Below are 13,970 nucleotides of genomic sequence, written 5' to 3'. Positions count from 1 at the left end.
CGCTCTAATGGTCAGGAAGTTCTTCCTAATGTTGAGTCGGAAACTCTTTTGATTTAATTTCAACCCACTGGTTCTGGTCCTACCTTCTGGGGCCACAGAAAACAATTCCACCCCATCCTCTATATGACAGCCCTTCAAATACTTGAAGATGGTGATCATATCACCTCTCAACTGCCTCCTCTCCAGGCTAAACATCCCCAGCTCCTTCAACCTTTCCTCATAGGACTTGGTCTCCAGACCCCTCACCATCTTCGTCACCTTTCCCTTCCTATAACAAACACCCTGTGAAGTAGGTGGGGCTGAGAGAGCTCTGACAGAAATTGCTCTTTCCAGAACAGTTATGACTGACCCAAGGTCACACCAGCAGCTGCATGTAGAGGAGTGGGGAATCAAACCCCGCTCCCCTGGATAAGAGTCCATGCACTTAACCTCTACACCAAATTGGCTCCCAGTTTGTGTGAGTGGCCCCAGGCTGCCCGGTGAACTTCCATGGCACACGGGGATTTGAACCCAAGTCTCCCAGATACTAGAGACAGACAGCGCCAATGGGCTTCCTGCACCAGGCATACAAGACTGTCTTTTAAATGATTATCGCAAAAGGGATAGAGGAGCTACACAAAGAGAAGCCAGAGAGTTGGGGGTGGGGGAGGAAGAATAATAGGATCCAGGGTCATCTAGTCCAAACCCCTGCACAATGCAGGAAGTTCACAAACACCTCCCCCTAAATGCACAGGATCTTCATTGCTGTCAGAGGGCCATCTAGCCTCTGTTGAAAAACTTCCAAGGAAGGAAAGCCCACCACCTCCTGAGGAAGCCTGTTCCAGTGAGGAAACCGCTCTAACGGTCAGGAAGCTCTTCCTAATGTTGAGCCGGAAACTATTTTGATTTAATTTCAACCCACTGGTTCTGGACCTACCTTCCGGGGCCACAGAAAACAATTCCACCCCATCTTCCACAGGACAGCCCTTCAAATACTTGAAGATGGTGATCATATCACCTCTCAATTAGTTCAGCCCCCTGCACAATGCAGGAAACTCACAAACCCCTCCCCCTAAATTCACAGGATCCTCATTGCTGTCAGATGGCCATCCAGCCTCTGTTGAAAAACCTCCAAGGAAGGAGAGCCCGCCACCTCCCGAGGAGGAAGCCTGTTCCACTGAGGAACCGCTCTAACGGTCAGGAAGTTCATAGAATCACAGAGTTGGAAGGGACCTCCAGGGTGATCTAGTCTAACCCCCTACACAATGCAGGAAACCCTCAAACACCTACCCCAAATTCACAGGATCTTCATCGCTGTCAGATGGCCATCTAGCCTCTGTTCAAAAACTTCCAAGGAAGGAGAGCCCACCACCTCCCATGGAGGAAGCCTGTTCCACTGAGGAATCGCTCTAATGATCAGGAAGTTCTTCCTAATGTTGAGTCGGAAACTCTTTTGATTGAATTTCAACCCATTGGTTCTGGTCCTGCCTTCCGGGGCCACAGAAAACAATTCCACACCATCCTCTATAGGACAGCCCTTCAAGTCCTTGAAGATGGTGATCCTATCACCTCTCAGCCGCCTCCTCTCCAGGCTATAGACTGTTCCCAGCATGCCTTGCTGCCTGGCTTGGGAGGGGGAGGTGTCTGGAAAGAAGATGCTGGTCTAGACCCCCCTCCCAAACCACCCCCCCAGTCTCATCCAGCAGCACTTGTGAGACAGGAGGCTGGACTAGATGGACCTTCAGTGGTCTGATCCATCAGGGCTCTTTTGATGTTCTTATGAAGGCCTCGGCCTCTATGTTGTTGTCCCTCCAGAGGAACTGGCTGGCCCCTGTGTGAGACAGGAGGCTGGACTAGATGGACCTTCACTGGTCTGATCCATCAGGGCTCTTTTGATGTTCTTAGGGGGGGAAAAACCTACCTCCTTCTCCAAGCAATTTCTTGCCTCCTTCCTTTATTTCCCTCAGGGATGAGACCAACTAGAATAAAAATCAGGACAGAGACCCCCAGGAGAGTCAATGTCTCAGTCTCTCTGTTACCTGGGTCCCTCTGAGATGACAGCATTTGTTTTAGCAATTAAGGCTGGAAATAGCGGGCAAAATCTCCATTAGCAGATGTCCTAGCGGCAGAGAGCATCATTAAAATGCTCACACGCAGTTGCAATGCTGCTCTCAGGATACCATGGGTGTTATTACAGCTAGATTCCGGTCCAGGGTCATTCACAAATTCAGACCCCGCCCCCATCCCCACGCTGAGCAGGCGTGCAGGATTTGTATCTCACTAGATCTAGATTCGAGTCTGGGCGCCCCTTAGAAAGCAACAAGTTCTCGATAGTCAGACCTCCCCCTGTCAGATCTGTTGTAGCTGACGAAGGGAGCGTTGGATTCCACTCCAGCCGTCCCACCACAGGCCGAGTCAGCTACCTGCCGAAAGGATACGTATCTCAGCAACATCACAGGTGTTGGCCACAGCAGCCCATTGCAGTTTTAAGTGGAAATGGGAGTGTTTTTTTAAAAAAATTATTATTGTAAGCCACCTTGGACAGGAAGGGAGGGAGGAGGGAGGAAGGGAGGGAGAGAGGGAGGGAGGGAGGGAGGGAGGGAGGGAGGAAGGAAGGAAGGAAGGAAGGAAGGAAGGAAGGAAGGAAGGAAGGAAGGAAGGAAGGAAGGAAGGAAGGAAGGAAGGAAGGAAGGAAGGAAGGAAGGAAGGAAGGAAGGAAGGAAGGAAGGAAGGAAGGAGATGAAGAAGATATTGGATTTATATCCCGCCCTCCACTCCGAAGAGTCTCAGAGCGGCTCACAATCTCCTTTACCTTCCTCCCCCACAACAGACACCCTGTGAGGTAGATGAAGATATTGGATTTATATCCCGCTCTCCACTCCGAAGAGTCTCAGAGCGGCTCACAATCTCCTTTACCTTCCTCCCCCACAACAGACACCCTGTGAGGTAGATGAAGATATTGGATTTATATCCCGCCCTCCAATCCGAAGAGCGGCTCACAATCTCCTTTCCCTTCCTCCCCCACAACAGACACCCTGTGAGGTGGGTGGGGCTGGAGAGGGCTCTCACAGCAGCTGCCCTTTCAAGGACAACCTCTGCCAGAGCTATGGCTGACCCAAGGCCATGCTAGCAGGTGCAAGTGGAGGAGTGGGGAATCAAACCTGGTTCTTCCAGATAAGAGTCCACACACTTAACCACTACACCAAACTGGCTCTCCAGTTGGAAGGAAGGAAGGAAGGAAGGAAGGAAGGAAGGAAGGAAGGAAGGAAGAAGGAAGGAAGGAAGGAAGGAAGGAAGGAAGGAAGGAAGGAAGGAAGGAAGGAAGGAAGGAAGGAAGGAAGGAAGGAAGGAAGGAAGAAGGAAAGAGGTTAGGTGGGAGGTGGGTGGGGAGAAGGAAGGAAAGACGTTAGGTGGGGAGATGGGTGGGGAAGAAGGAAGGGAGGGAGGGAAGAAGTTAGGTGGGGAGATGGGTGGGGAAGAAGGAAGGAAAGACGTTAGGTGGGGAGATAGGTGGGGAAGAAGGAAGGGAGGGAGGGAAGAAGTTAGGTGGGGAGGTGGATGGGGAAGAAGGAAGAGAGGGAGGGAGGAGGAAGGAGGGAGGGAGGGAAGAAGTTAGGTGGGAGTGGGTGGGAAGAAGGAAGGGAGCGAGGGAGGGAAGAAGTTAGGTGGGGAGGTGGGTGGGGAAGTAGGAAGGGAGGGAGGTTTATAATGACTTTGTGTTCACCCTGTGAAGCCGCCAGCTTCTCCACGGGAACAGCCCTCTGTCATCTGGAGACAAGTGGGAATTCCAGAAGCTCCCCAGGCCCCACCTGGAGGGGGGCAACCCTAACCAAACCAGCAGCATCGCAAACAAGAGACGACCTCCGAGAGGCACTGTTCTCTCTCTCCGCAACGGTTTCTACAACAGGGAGGTCAGCAGAGGAGGCGAAGCGAACGACGCCCAGCCGGGCGGGCACAACCCGGGCGGCCTGGCACGGCGCTCAGAAACCTCTTGTCCGCCTTCCCCTCCCAAAGCGCAGGGGGCGCGAAGGCCCACCTTGCGCGGAGGGTGCGCTTGGCAAGCCGCCCCAGGGCGCGCCGTGGCAGGCGGGGCAGAGCCTCCCCTCCTCCCCCCCCACCCCCCGCCCTAGCACCCGGCTGCGGAGCTGGTGCAGGGGGACAAAGGCCTTTTCTTGTTTTAGGCACAGCAGCGTTTTTCTTCCTCCTGCTGCCCGCCCGGCACTCCCTGGGCCCAGGCATTTTGTCTTGGGCTCCCCCCCAGCCCCCCCAGCTGCCTCTGGGGACAATGGAAGATTCAGGCCTCTCTGGGAAAACCAGACGAAGAGTCAATCCGCCGGGCTCTGCCCAGATGCCATGGAGATGAACTTTGACCCATACTCCTCAAACCGCCGCCCGCCTTATTTGCTCTCCAAAGCCGACAGGTTCGACCGAGTTCAAGGCAAACACCTCCCTTTCCCCGGCCGGCATCCCACCCACGGCTCACCTTTGACCCTTGCTTAATTACCTGCATCCCCCCCCTCCCCTTTAACAACAGACTTCTCTCCGGCAGTGTTGAGATGGCCAGGTGGGGCGGGGGAAATAGGTTAGCAAACCTCCACGTAAACCAGCCTCAAAAAAAACCCAACAACACTAAAATACAAACTTTTGATTTACTAAGTCACATGCAAAAATTATTTCAAATACTGCACACACTGTCGTTTCATTGAAAAGCGCAGAAGGCGCATCCCGCCCCTCACCCAAAGTCACTGAGGAAAAGGAAAGGTCCCCTGTGCAAGCACCAGTTGTTTCCGACTCTGGGGGTGACGTTGCTTTCACGACTTTTTCGCGACAGGCTTTTGATGGGGTGGTTTGCCATTGCCTTCCCCAGTCTTTTACATTCCCCCCCCCCCAGCAAGCTGGGGACTCATTTCACCCAACCTCGGAAGGATGGAAGGCTGAGTCAGCCTCGAGCCAACTACCTGAAAACCCAGCTTCCGCCGGGGATCGAACTCAGGCCGTGAGCAGAGCTTAGGACTGCAGTACTGCAGCTTTAACACTCTGCATCACAGGGCTCTTAAGTATAGGAAAGGAAAGGAAAGGTCCCCTGTGCAAGCACCAGTCGTTTCCGACTCTGGGGTGACGTTGCTTTCACGTTTTCACGGCAGACTTTTTACGGGGTGGTTTGCCCTTGCCTTCCCCAGTCTTTTACACTTTCCCCCCAGCAAGCTGGGGACTCCTTTGACCGACCTCGGAAGGATGGAAGGCTGAGTCAACCTGGAGCCGGCTACCTGAAAACCCAGCTTCCGCAGGGGATCGAACTCAGGCCGTGAGCAGAGCTTAGGACTGCAGTACTGCAGCTTTAACACGCTGCGCTACGGGGCTCTTCAGATGCTGAAGCTCAAATACTTTGGCCACCCAATGAGAAGGGAGCACTCTGTGGAGAAGACCCTGATGCTGGGAAAGACATCACCCTGCCAACAAAAGTCCGTCTAGTCAAAGCGATGGAATTCCCTGGAGTCATGCATGGCTGTGAGAGCTGGACCATAAGGAAGGCCGAGCGCAGAAGAATAGATGCTTTCGAGCTGTGGTGCTGGAGAAGACTCTTGAGAGTCCCTTGGACTGCAAGAAGATCCGATCAGTCAGTCCTAAGGGAATCAACCCAGACTGTTCCCTGGAAGGTCAGATGCTGAAGCTGAAGCTCCAATACTTTGGCCACCCAATGAGAAGGGAGCACTCCCTGGAGAAGACCCTGATGCTGGGAAAGACATCACCCTGCCAACAAAAGCCTGTATAGTCAAAGCAATGGTATTCCCAGTAATAATGTATGGCTGTGAGAGCTGGACCATAAGGAAGGCCGAGTGCAGAAGAATAGATGATTTCGAGCTGTGGTGCTGGAGAAGACTCTTGAGAGTCCCTTGGACTGCAAGAAGATCCGATCAGTCAGTCCTAAGGGAAATCAACCCAGACTGTTCCCTGGAAGGTCAGATGCTGAAGCTGAGCTCCCATCCTTTGGCCACCCAATGAGAAGGGAGCACTCCCTGGAGAAGACCCTGATGCTGGGAAAGAGAGAAGGCAAAAGAAGAAGGGGACGGCCAAAGAGGAGATGGCTGGACAGCGTGGCTGATGTAACAAACACAAATTTGAGCAGACTTCGGAGGATGGTGGAAGACAGGAGGGCCTGGCGTGACTTGGTCCCTGAGGTCCCAAAGAGTCGGGCTCGACTGTGTGACTGAAAAACAATTTGCCCTTTCAAGGACTTTGGGTGACGGGTGGATGTTGCTTACGCACTTTTCAACGAAATGACATCGTTCGGTATTTGAAATAGTTTTTTACGTCCGTAGATCAAAGTTTGTATTTTTGAAGGCTGCTTTACGCGGAGGTTTGTTCACCTATTTCCCCTGCTCCGTTAACGGCGTCGCTCTTTGCGGGTTGTGCAGTCCCCCAGGTGGGGGCCACGGGAGCCCCCCGGTTTGGAGCCCCACCCCCCCGCCTTATGGTCATCAGAAAGCACAGGGAAGGAGAGGAGGGAAATGTCTGCTGGGCACTCCATTATTCCCTATGGAGACCTTCCCATAAGGATGAATTGATCCATGAGTATTTGGGGCTCGGGGAGGGGCGTGCTGTATTTTGAGGCAGAGGCACTAAATTTTCAGCATAGCATCCGATGCTTCTCCCTGAATTACCCTCCACGTTTCAAGAGGATTGGACCAGGGGATCCAATTCTATGAAGAAGATAAAAGAAGAAGAGTCTCAGACGGGCTCACAATCTCCTTTCCCTTCCTCCCCCACAACAGACACCCTGTGAAGTGGGTGGGGCTGCGAGAGCTTTGACAGAAGCTGCCCTTTCAAGGACAACCTCTGCCAGAGCTCTGGCTGACCCAAGGCTATTCCAGCAGGTGCAAGTGGAGGAGGGGGGAATCAAACCTGGTTGTCCCAGATAAGAGTCCATGCACAACCACTACACCAGACTGAATCAGAGCCTCAGAGCGGCTTACCGTCTCCTAAACCATCTCCCCCCTGTGAGGTGGGTGGGGCTGAGAGAGCTCTTCCAGAAGCTGCCCTTTCAAGGACAGAGTCTCAGAGCGGCCTACAATCTCCTTCACCTTCCTCCGCCACAACTGACAACCTGTGAGGTGGGTGGGGCTGAGAGAGCTCTTCCAGAAGCTGCCCTTTCAAGGACAGAGTCTCAGAGCGGCCTACAATCTCCTTCACTTTCCTCCCCCACAACAGACACCCTGAGAGGTGGGCGGGGCTGAGAGAGCTCTCCCAGAAGCTGCCCTTTCAAGGACAGAGGCTCAGAGTGGCCTACAATCTCCTTTCCCTTCCTTCCCCACAACAGGAACCCTGTGAGGTGAGTGGGGCTGAGAGAGCTCTCCCAGAGGCTGCCCTTTGAAGGACAGAGGCTCAGAGTGGCCTACAATCTCCTTTCCCTTCCTCTGCCACAACTGACAACCTGTGAGGTGGGTGGGGCTGAGAGAGCTCTGAGAGAAGCTGCCCTTTGAAGGACAACTCTGCAATAGCTATGGCTGACCCAAGGCCATTCCAGCAGCTGCAAGCAGAGGAGTGGGGGAATCAAACCCGGTTCTCCCAGATAAAGAGTCTGCGCGCTTAAAACCACCGCACCAAACTGGCCCTCATCTCACTGCATGCAACCAATCTCAAACTGACGCGTCTCGTTTGTTAGTTTCGCAAAAGTGGTAGAAACCCAACCGACAGATGACAACTCCACATCCTGCAGTACAAAAAAGCAAGAGTCCGGTAGCAGGGGTGTCGAACTCATTTGTTATGAGGGCCGGATCTGACATAAAAAGAGAGCTTGGTGGGCCGGGCCACGTGTGTACCTAGTTAAGGCCAGGTAGCAGATATATAAATTTTATAAAGAACACAGACAAATAAAAACATATTTAAAAAAAACTTAAACCATGCTGAAAACGTCAGCACTCATTGGCCTTGAAGGTGCTTCCTTTGTATTTCTCCCATGGGATCCAGGGAACTGGGCAAAGGAAGCTCTGGCTCTTTCCTTCCTTCCCCAGGGGACTGGGGGCTGGGGGTGGGGAAGCAGTCAGAAGGAAGAGAGGCTCGGCTCCGTAGCTCTGCTGTGCGATTGAGAGAGTCTGGCAAAGCCAGCTCTTCCTCCACTAGGGAGAAAACAGAGGGAGTTCCGGTGCGATTGAGCCAGACTTGCAAAGCAAACGGTGATGCAGAAGGAAGCAAGAGAGAGGGAGAAGGAAGCAGATGACAGCCAGTCGCTTGGGGGCCTGATAGGAGCCCTCGGGGGGGGGGGGGGGGGCCTGATTCGCCCCCAAACTGCACGTTCGACACCCCTGCCTTAAACGCTAACAAAATCTGAGGTGGAGTAGGAGCTTTTCATGAGTCACACCCTGCCACAAACTTTGTTCAGCTTTTAAGGTGCTACCGGGCTCTCGCTCTGAGCAGCGACTCCCAAAAGCTCACGCCCTCCCACAGATTGTGTCCAGCCTTTAAGGCACCGTCGGCCTCTTGCTCTTTTCAGCCGCTTACATCTTGATCCGTCGCCTCCTCCCTACAGTTCAGCCGTTTCGTTCGGAAAACCCAGAAACCTGCCAGGTTTGGCTCAAAATCATGGGAGAATCACAAATCTCAGACATCCTGCCTGACTTTCGTTAACTGTTGCCTGGAGTTAACTGGAATTAACTGAGGCCCCCGTGGCGCAGAGTGGTAAAGCAGCAGTACTGCGGTCTGAACTCTCTGCTCACGACCTGAGTTCGATCCCAGCGAAAGCTGGTTTAGGTAGCCGACCCAAGGTTGACTCAGCCTTCCATCCTTCCGAGGTTGTCAAATGAGTCCCCAGCTTGCTGGGGGGAAAGCGTCGATGACTGGGGAAGGCAAGGGCAAACCACCCTGTCAAAAGTCTGCCGTGAAAACGTTGTGAAAGCAACGCCACCCCAGAGTCGGAAACGACTGGTGCTTGCACAGGGGACCTTTCCTTTCCTTTCCTTTACTTAAGAGCCCTGTGATGCAGAGTGTTAAACCTGCAGTCCTAAGCTCTGCTCACGACCAGAGTTCGACCCCAGCGAAAGCTGGTTCAGGTAGCTGGCTCAGCCTTCCATCCTTCCGAGGTCGGTCAAATGAGGACTCAGCTTGCTGGGGAGGAAAGTGTAGAGGATCGGGAAAGGCAGTGGCAAACCACCCCGTCAAAAGTCTGCCGTGAAAACGTTGTGAAAGCAACGCCACCCCAGAGTCGGAAACGACTGGTGCTTGCACGAGGGACCTTTCCTTTCCTGCCTGGAATGGCGACGGCAAATGCAGGCACGGTTTGGAAAGGCCTTCTGTCCAATTAAGCAAGAAGGATGTCCGGAAAGCAGCCCACCCACAACATCCCACATGCGATGGGAGACAAAGACTCGGTTGCCCCACCTAATCTCCTTCCCCCCTTTCCTAATTAAATCGGATGCTGAACGGCATGTTTGATCTGACGCGCCGCGCGCCGTTCTCGAAACGCTAACAAGCCACGATCGCGATGCGTTTCGGAATCTGTAAAACCCTTGCGACCGTCAAGCGTCCAGAGCGGGGGGAAAGCTCTCGTTTGACAGCCTCGTTTAAGATACGACCGCTACAAATCAGCCTCGCGCCCCCCACAGTGCCGGCGTTTACACAGGCGAGGGATTCTGGAGAAATGCAACCCCTGTTCTTTGAAGTACCCCTCGAGTACCTTCCCAGGTCTGTTTCCCTTTCTGTCTTGGACAGCAAACTCCGTCCGCAGGAACAAAGCAAGAGTCAAGTCGCACCTTTAAGACCCACAGCTTTATTCAGAACGTACGCTTTCGTGCCCTAGAAGCACACTTCATCAGACAAAAGGATAGAATGGCGAGCAGTCCTAAATATAGGGAAAGCGGGCAGTGAGTTCGTATGCAGAGTCATGGAATGTTTTTTAGCAGATTAAAAGAGTCACAAGTCGGGGGGCTGGAAATTACAGAGGCAGAACGAAATCTATGCCCTCATTTTAACCCAGAGCTAAAATTACCCCGTGGCGCAGAGAGGTAAAGCTGCAAGTATTGCATTCTGAGCTCTCTGCTCATGACCTGAGTTCGATCCCGGCGGAAGCTGGTTCAGGTAGCCGGCTCGAGGTTGACTCAGTCTTCCAACCTTCCGAGGTCGGTAAAATGAGTCTCCAGCTTCCTGAGGGGGAAGCGTAGAGGACTGGGGAAGGCAAGGGCATACCACCCCGTAAAAAGGTTTGCCGTGAAAACGTTGTGAAAGCAACGTCACCCCAGAGTCGGAAACGACTGGTGCTTGCACAGGGGACCTTTCCTTTAAGGGACCCCGTGGTGCAGAGTGTTAAAGCTGCAGTACTGCAGTCCTAAGCTCTGCTCACGACCTGAGTTCGATCCCCGGCGGAAGCTGGGTTTTCAGGTAGTTGGCTCGTGGTTGACTCAGCCTTTCATCATAAGAATGTAAGAACATAAGAGAAGCCATGTTGGATCAGGCCAATGGCCCATCCAGTCCAACACTCTGTGTCACACAGTGGCCAAAATTTTTATATATATATATACACACACACACACTGTGGCTAATAGCCACAGATGGACCTCTGCTCCATATTTTTATCTAAACCCCTCTTGAAGGTGGCCATGCTTGTGGCCGCCACCACCTCCTGTGGCAGTAAATTCCACAAGTTAATCACCCTTTGGGTGAAGAAGTACTTCCTTTTATCCGTTTTAACCTGTCTGCTTAGCAATTTCATCGAATGCCCACAAGTTCTTGTATTGTAAGAAAGGGAGAAAAGTACTTCTTTCTCTACTTTCTCCATCCCATGCATAATCTTGTAAACATCTATCGTCACCCCACAGTCGACGTTTCTCCAAGCTAAAGAGTCCCAAGCGTTTCAACCTTTCTTCATAGGGAAAGTGTTCCAAACCTTTAATCATTCTAGTTGCCCTTTTCTGGACTTTCTCCAATGCTATAATATCCTTTTTGAGGTGCGGTGACCAGAACTGCACACAGTACTCCAAATGAGACCGCACCGTCGATTTATACAGGGGCATTATGATACTGGCTGATTTGTTTTCAATTCCCTTCCTAATAATTCCCAGCACGGCGTTGGCCTTTTTTTATTGCAAACGCACACCGTCTTGACATTTTCAGTGCCCCTCCTTCCGAGGTCGGTCAAATGAGTCCCCAGCTTGCTGGGGGGAAAGCGTAGATGACTGGGGAAGGCAATGGCAAAGCACCCCGTGAAAGGTCTGCTGTGAAAACGTCGTGACGAAATGTTACCCCAGAGTCGGACTCGTGCTTGCACAGGGGACTACCGTTATCTTTAGCATTACAACGGACTCTCATTTATTGCAATTCACACCCAGGATACTTAATGGGTTTAGCGCATGGACATCAATCTGCTATTCCAACTTAATTGTTGTTGTTTCAGCCCAGTTAACATAAGCTAACAAACGCCAAACAGGAAAGCTGATGTCCTGAATAAAACTTCGTTGGTCTTAAAGGTGGGGCTTGACTCCTGCGTTGTTCTGCCGCTTCGGACCCAAACCCGGCTGCCCACCAGGATCTATCCATCCACTGGAGACGCGTGAAACACACACAGCTGCTTTACGCTGAATCAAACCACCGGTTCAACAAGGTCAGTGTCGTCTACTCGGACCGGCGGCCGCTCTATCACGCCACCCGCTGCCCGATCCTTTTACCTGGAGATGCCGGGGATTGAACCTGGGACCTTCTGCGGGCCAAGAGGATGCCGTCCCAATGAGCCACAGCTCCTCCCCGTGAAGCCCTCCCACTGTTGTTCCTCCCAAGCACCAAGAATACAGAGCATCACTGCCCCAGACATAAGAATGTAAGAGAAACCATGTTGGATCAGGCCAATGACCCCTCCAGTCCAACACTCTGTGTCACGTGAGAACATAACAGAAGCCCTGTTGGATCAGGCCACTGGCCCATCCAGTCCAACACTCTGTGTCACATAACAGAAGCCGTGTTGGATCAGGCCAATGGCCCATCCAGTCCAACGCTCTGTGTCACATAAGAACATAAGAGAAGCCATGTTGGATCAGGCCAATGGCCCCTCCAGTCCAACACTCTGTGTCACATAAGAACATAAGAGAAGCCATGTTGGATCAAGCCAATGGCCCATCCAGTCCAACGCTCTGTGTCATATAAGAACATAAGAGAAGCCATGTTGGATCAGGCCAATGACCCCTCCAGTCCAACACTCTGTGTGACGTAAGAACATAACAGAAGCCCTGTTGGATCAGGCCACTGGCCCATCCAGTCCAACACTCTGTGTCACATAACAGAAGCCGTGTTGGATCAGGCCAATGGCCCATCCAGTCCAACGCTCTGTGTCACATAAGAACATAAGAGAAGCCATGTTGGATCAGGCCAATGGCCCATCCAGTCCAGCGCTCTGTGTCACACAGTGGCCAAAAAAAACACAGGTGTCATCAGGAGGTCCATCAGTGGGGCCAGGACACTAGAAGCCCTCCCACTGTTGCCCCCCCAAGCACCAAGACTACAGAGCATCACTGCCCCAGACAGAGAGTTCCAACAATACACTGTGGCTAATAGCCACTGATGGACCTCTGCTCCATAAGCTTATCCATATGAAGCCACTAAGCCAGGAATGAAGCTGTAAAGTGGAAGCATGATGGGGGCACGGGAGAGATCGTAAATTCTAATTCCTGCCCCCTCTGTTAAAAGTAGCACAAGTGGGAACCTGCTAACATGAAGAAGAAGACTGCAGATTTATACCCTGCTCTTCTCTCTGAATTGGAGACTCAGAGAGACTTACAATCTCCTATATCTCCTCCCCGCCCCACAACAGACACCCTGTGAGGTGCGTGGGGCTGAGAGAGCTCTGAAGAAGACTGCAGACTTATATCCTGCCCATCTCTGAATCTGAGACACAGAGCAGCTCACAATCTCCTCTATCTTCTCCCCCCACACAACAGACACCCTGTGAGGTGGGTGGGGCTGAGAGGGCTCTCACGGCAGCTGCCCTTTCGAGGACAACCTCTGCCAGAGCTCTGGCTGACCCAAGGCCATTCCAGCAGGTGCAAGTGGAGGAGTGGGGAATCAAACTCGATTCTTCCAGGTAAGAGTCCGCGCACTTCACCACCACACCAAACTGGCTCTCTCCCACGCGTGAGAAGGGGCTCCCGGTCAAACGGGCAGCTGCTTGCGTTTGGCAGGGGATGGAGTCCTGAAGGGGTCCGGGTGTGAGGGGGGGGACCGCTCACCATCCTCTTGGCTGTGGAGATTCTGGGGGCTCCGCATCCCTTCCTCCTGGCTGGGGCTCAAGCTGGAGTTGAGGTGCTGGTCAGTTGACATCCATGTGGAGTCGTTCATGTCAAAGTCCTCGCTGCTCACAGACGTCTCATCCTAGGAGGCAAGCAACAAAAAGGGTTGACGGCGGCAGGTCAACGAAAGGCTGGGTGGGGTGGTGTTAGGAAGCCCAATGGCCCATCCAGTTCAACACTCTGTGTCACACAGTGGCCAAAAACACCAGGTGCCATCAGGAGGTCCACCAGTGGGGCTAGAACACTGGAAGCCCTCCCACTTAGCCCCCCCCCCCAAGCACCAAGAGTACAGAGCATCACTGCCCCAGACAGAGAGTTCCATCTATAAGAACATCAGAGAAGCCCTGTTGGATCAGGCCAATGGCCCCTCCAGTCCAACACTCTGTGTCACATAAGAACATAAGAGAAGCCCTGTTGGATCAGGCCAGTGGCCCCTCCAGTCCAACACTCTGTGTCACATAAGAACATAAGAGAAGCCCTGCTGGATCAGGCCAGTGGCCCATCCAGTCCAACACTCTGTGTCACATAAGAACATAAGAGAAGCCCTGTTGGATCAGGCCAGTGGCCCCTCCAGTCCAACACTCTGTGTCACATAAGAACATAAGAGAAGCCCTGCTGGATCAGGCCAGTGGCCCATCCAGTCCAACACTCTGTGTCACATAAGAACATAAGAGAAGCCCTGCTGGATCAGGCCAGTGGCCCCTCCAGTCCAACACTCTGTGTCAC

At 52.8% G+C, this 13,970-nt stretch overlaps 1 protein-coding gene across 1 annotated transcript in view; it reads right to left on the bottom strand.

Moving 5' to 3' along the window:
* NOL4L (nucleolar protein 4 like) overlaps nt 1-13,970 on the bottom strand; it is a 245,452-nt gene that overhangs the window by 53,806 nt on the left and 177,676 nt on the right. Inside the window, exon 5 of the mRNA XM_060230527.1 lies at nt 13,185-13,326. Coding sequence (XP_060086510.1) covers nt 13,185-13,326 — 142 coding nt within the window. The remainder of the gene's footprint in view (nt 1-13,184; nt 13,327-13,970) is intronic.

The sequence above is a fragment of the Heteronotia binoei genome, chromosome 2, assembly GCF_032191835.1.
Source record: "Heteronotia binoei isolate CCM8104 ecotype False Entrance Well chromosome 2, APGP_CSIRO_Hbin_v1, whole genome shotgun sequence".
Taxonomy (NCBI): domain Eukaryota; kingdom Metazoa; phylum Chordata; class Lepidosauria; order Squamata; family Gekkonidae; genus Heteronotia; species Heteronotia binoei.
Note: the sequence above shows the minus strand (reverse complement) of the source record. Positions and strands in the feature narration are given on the sequence as shown.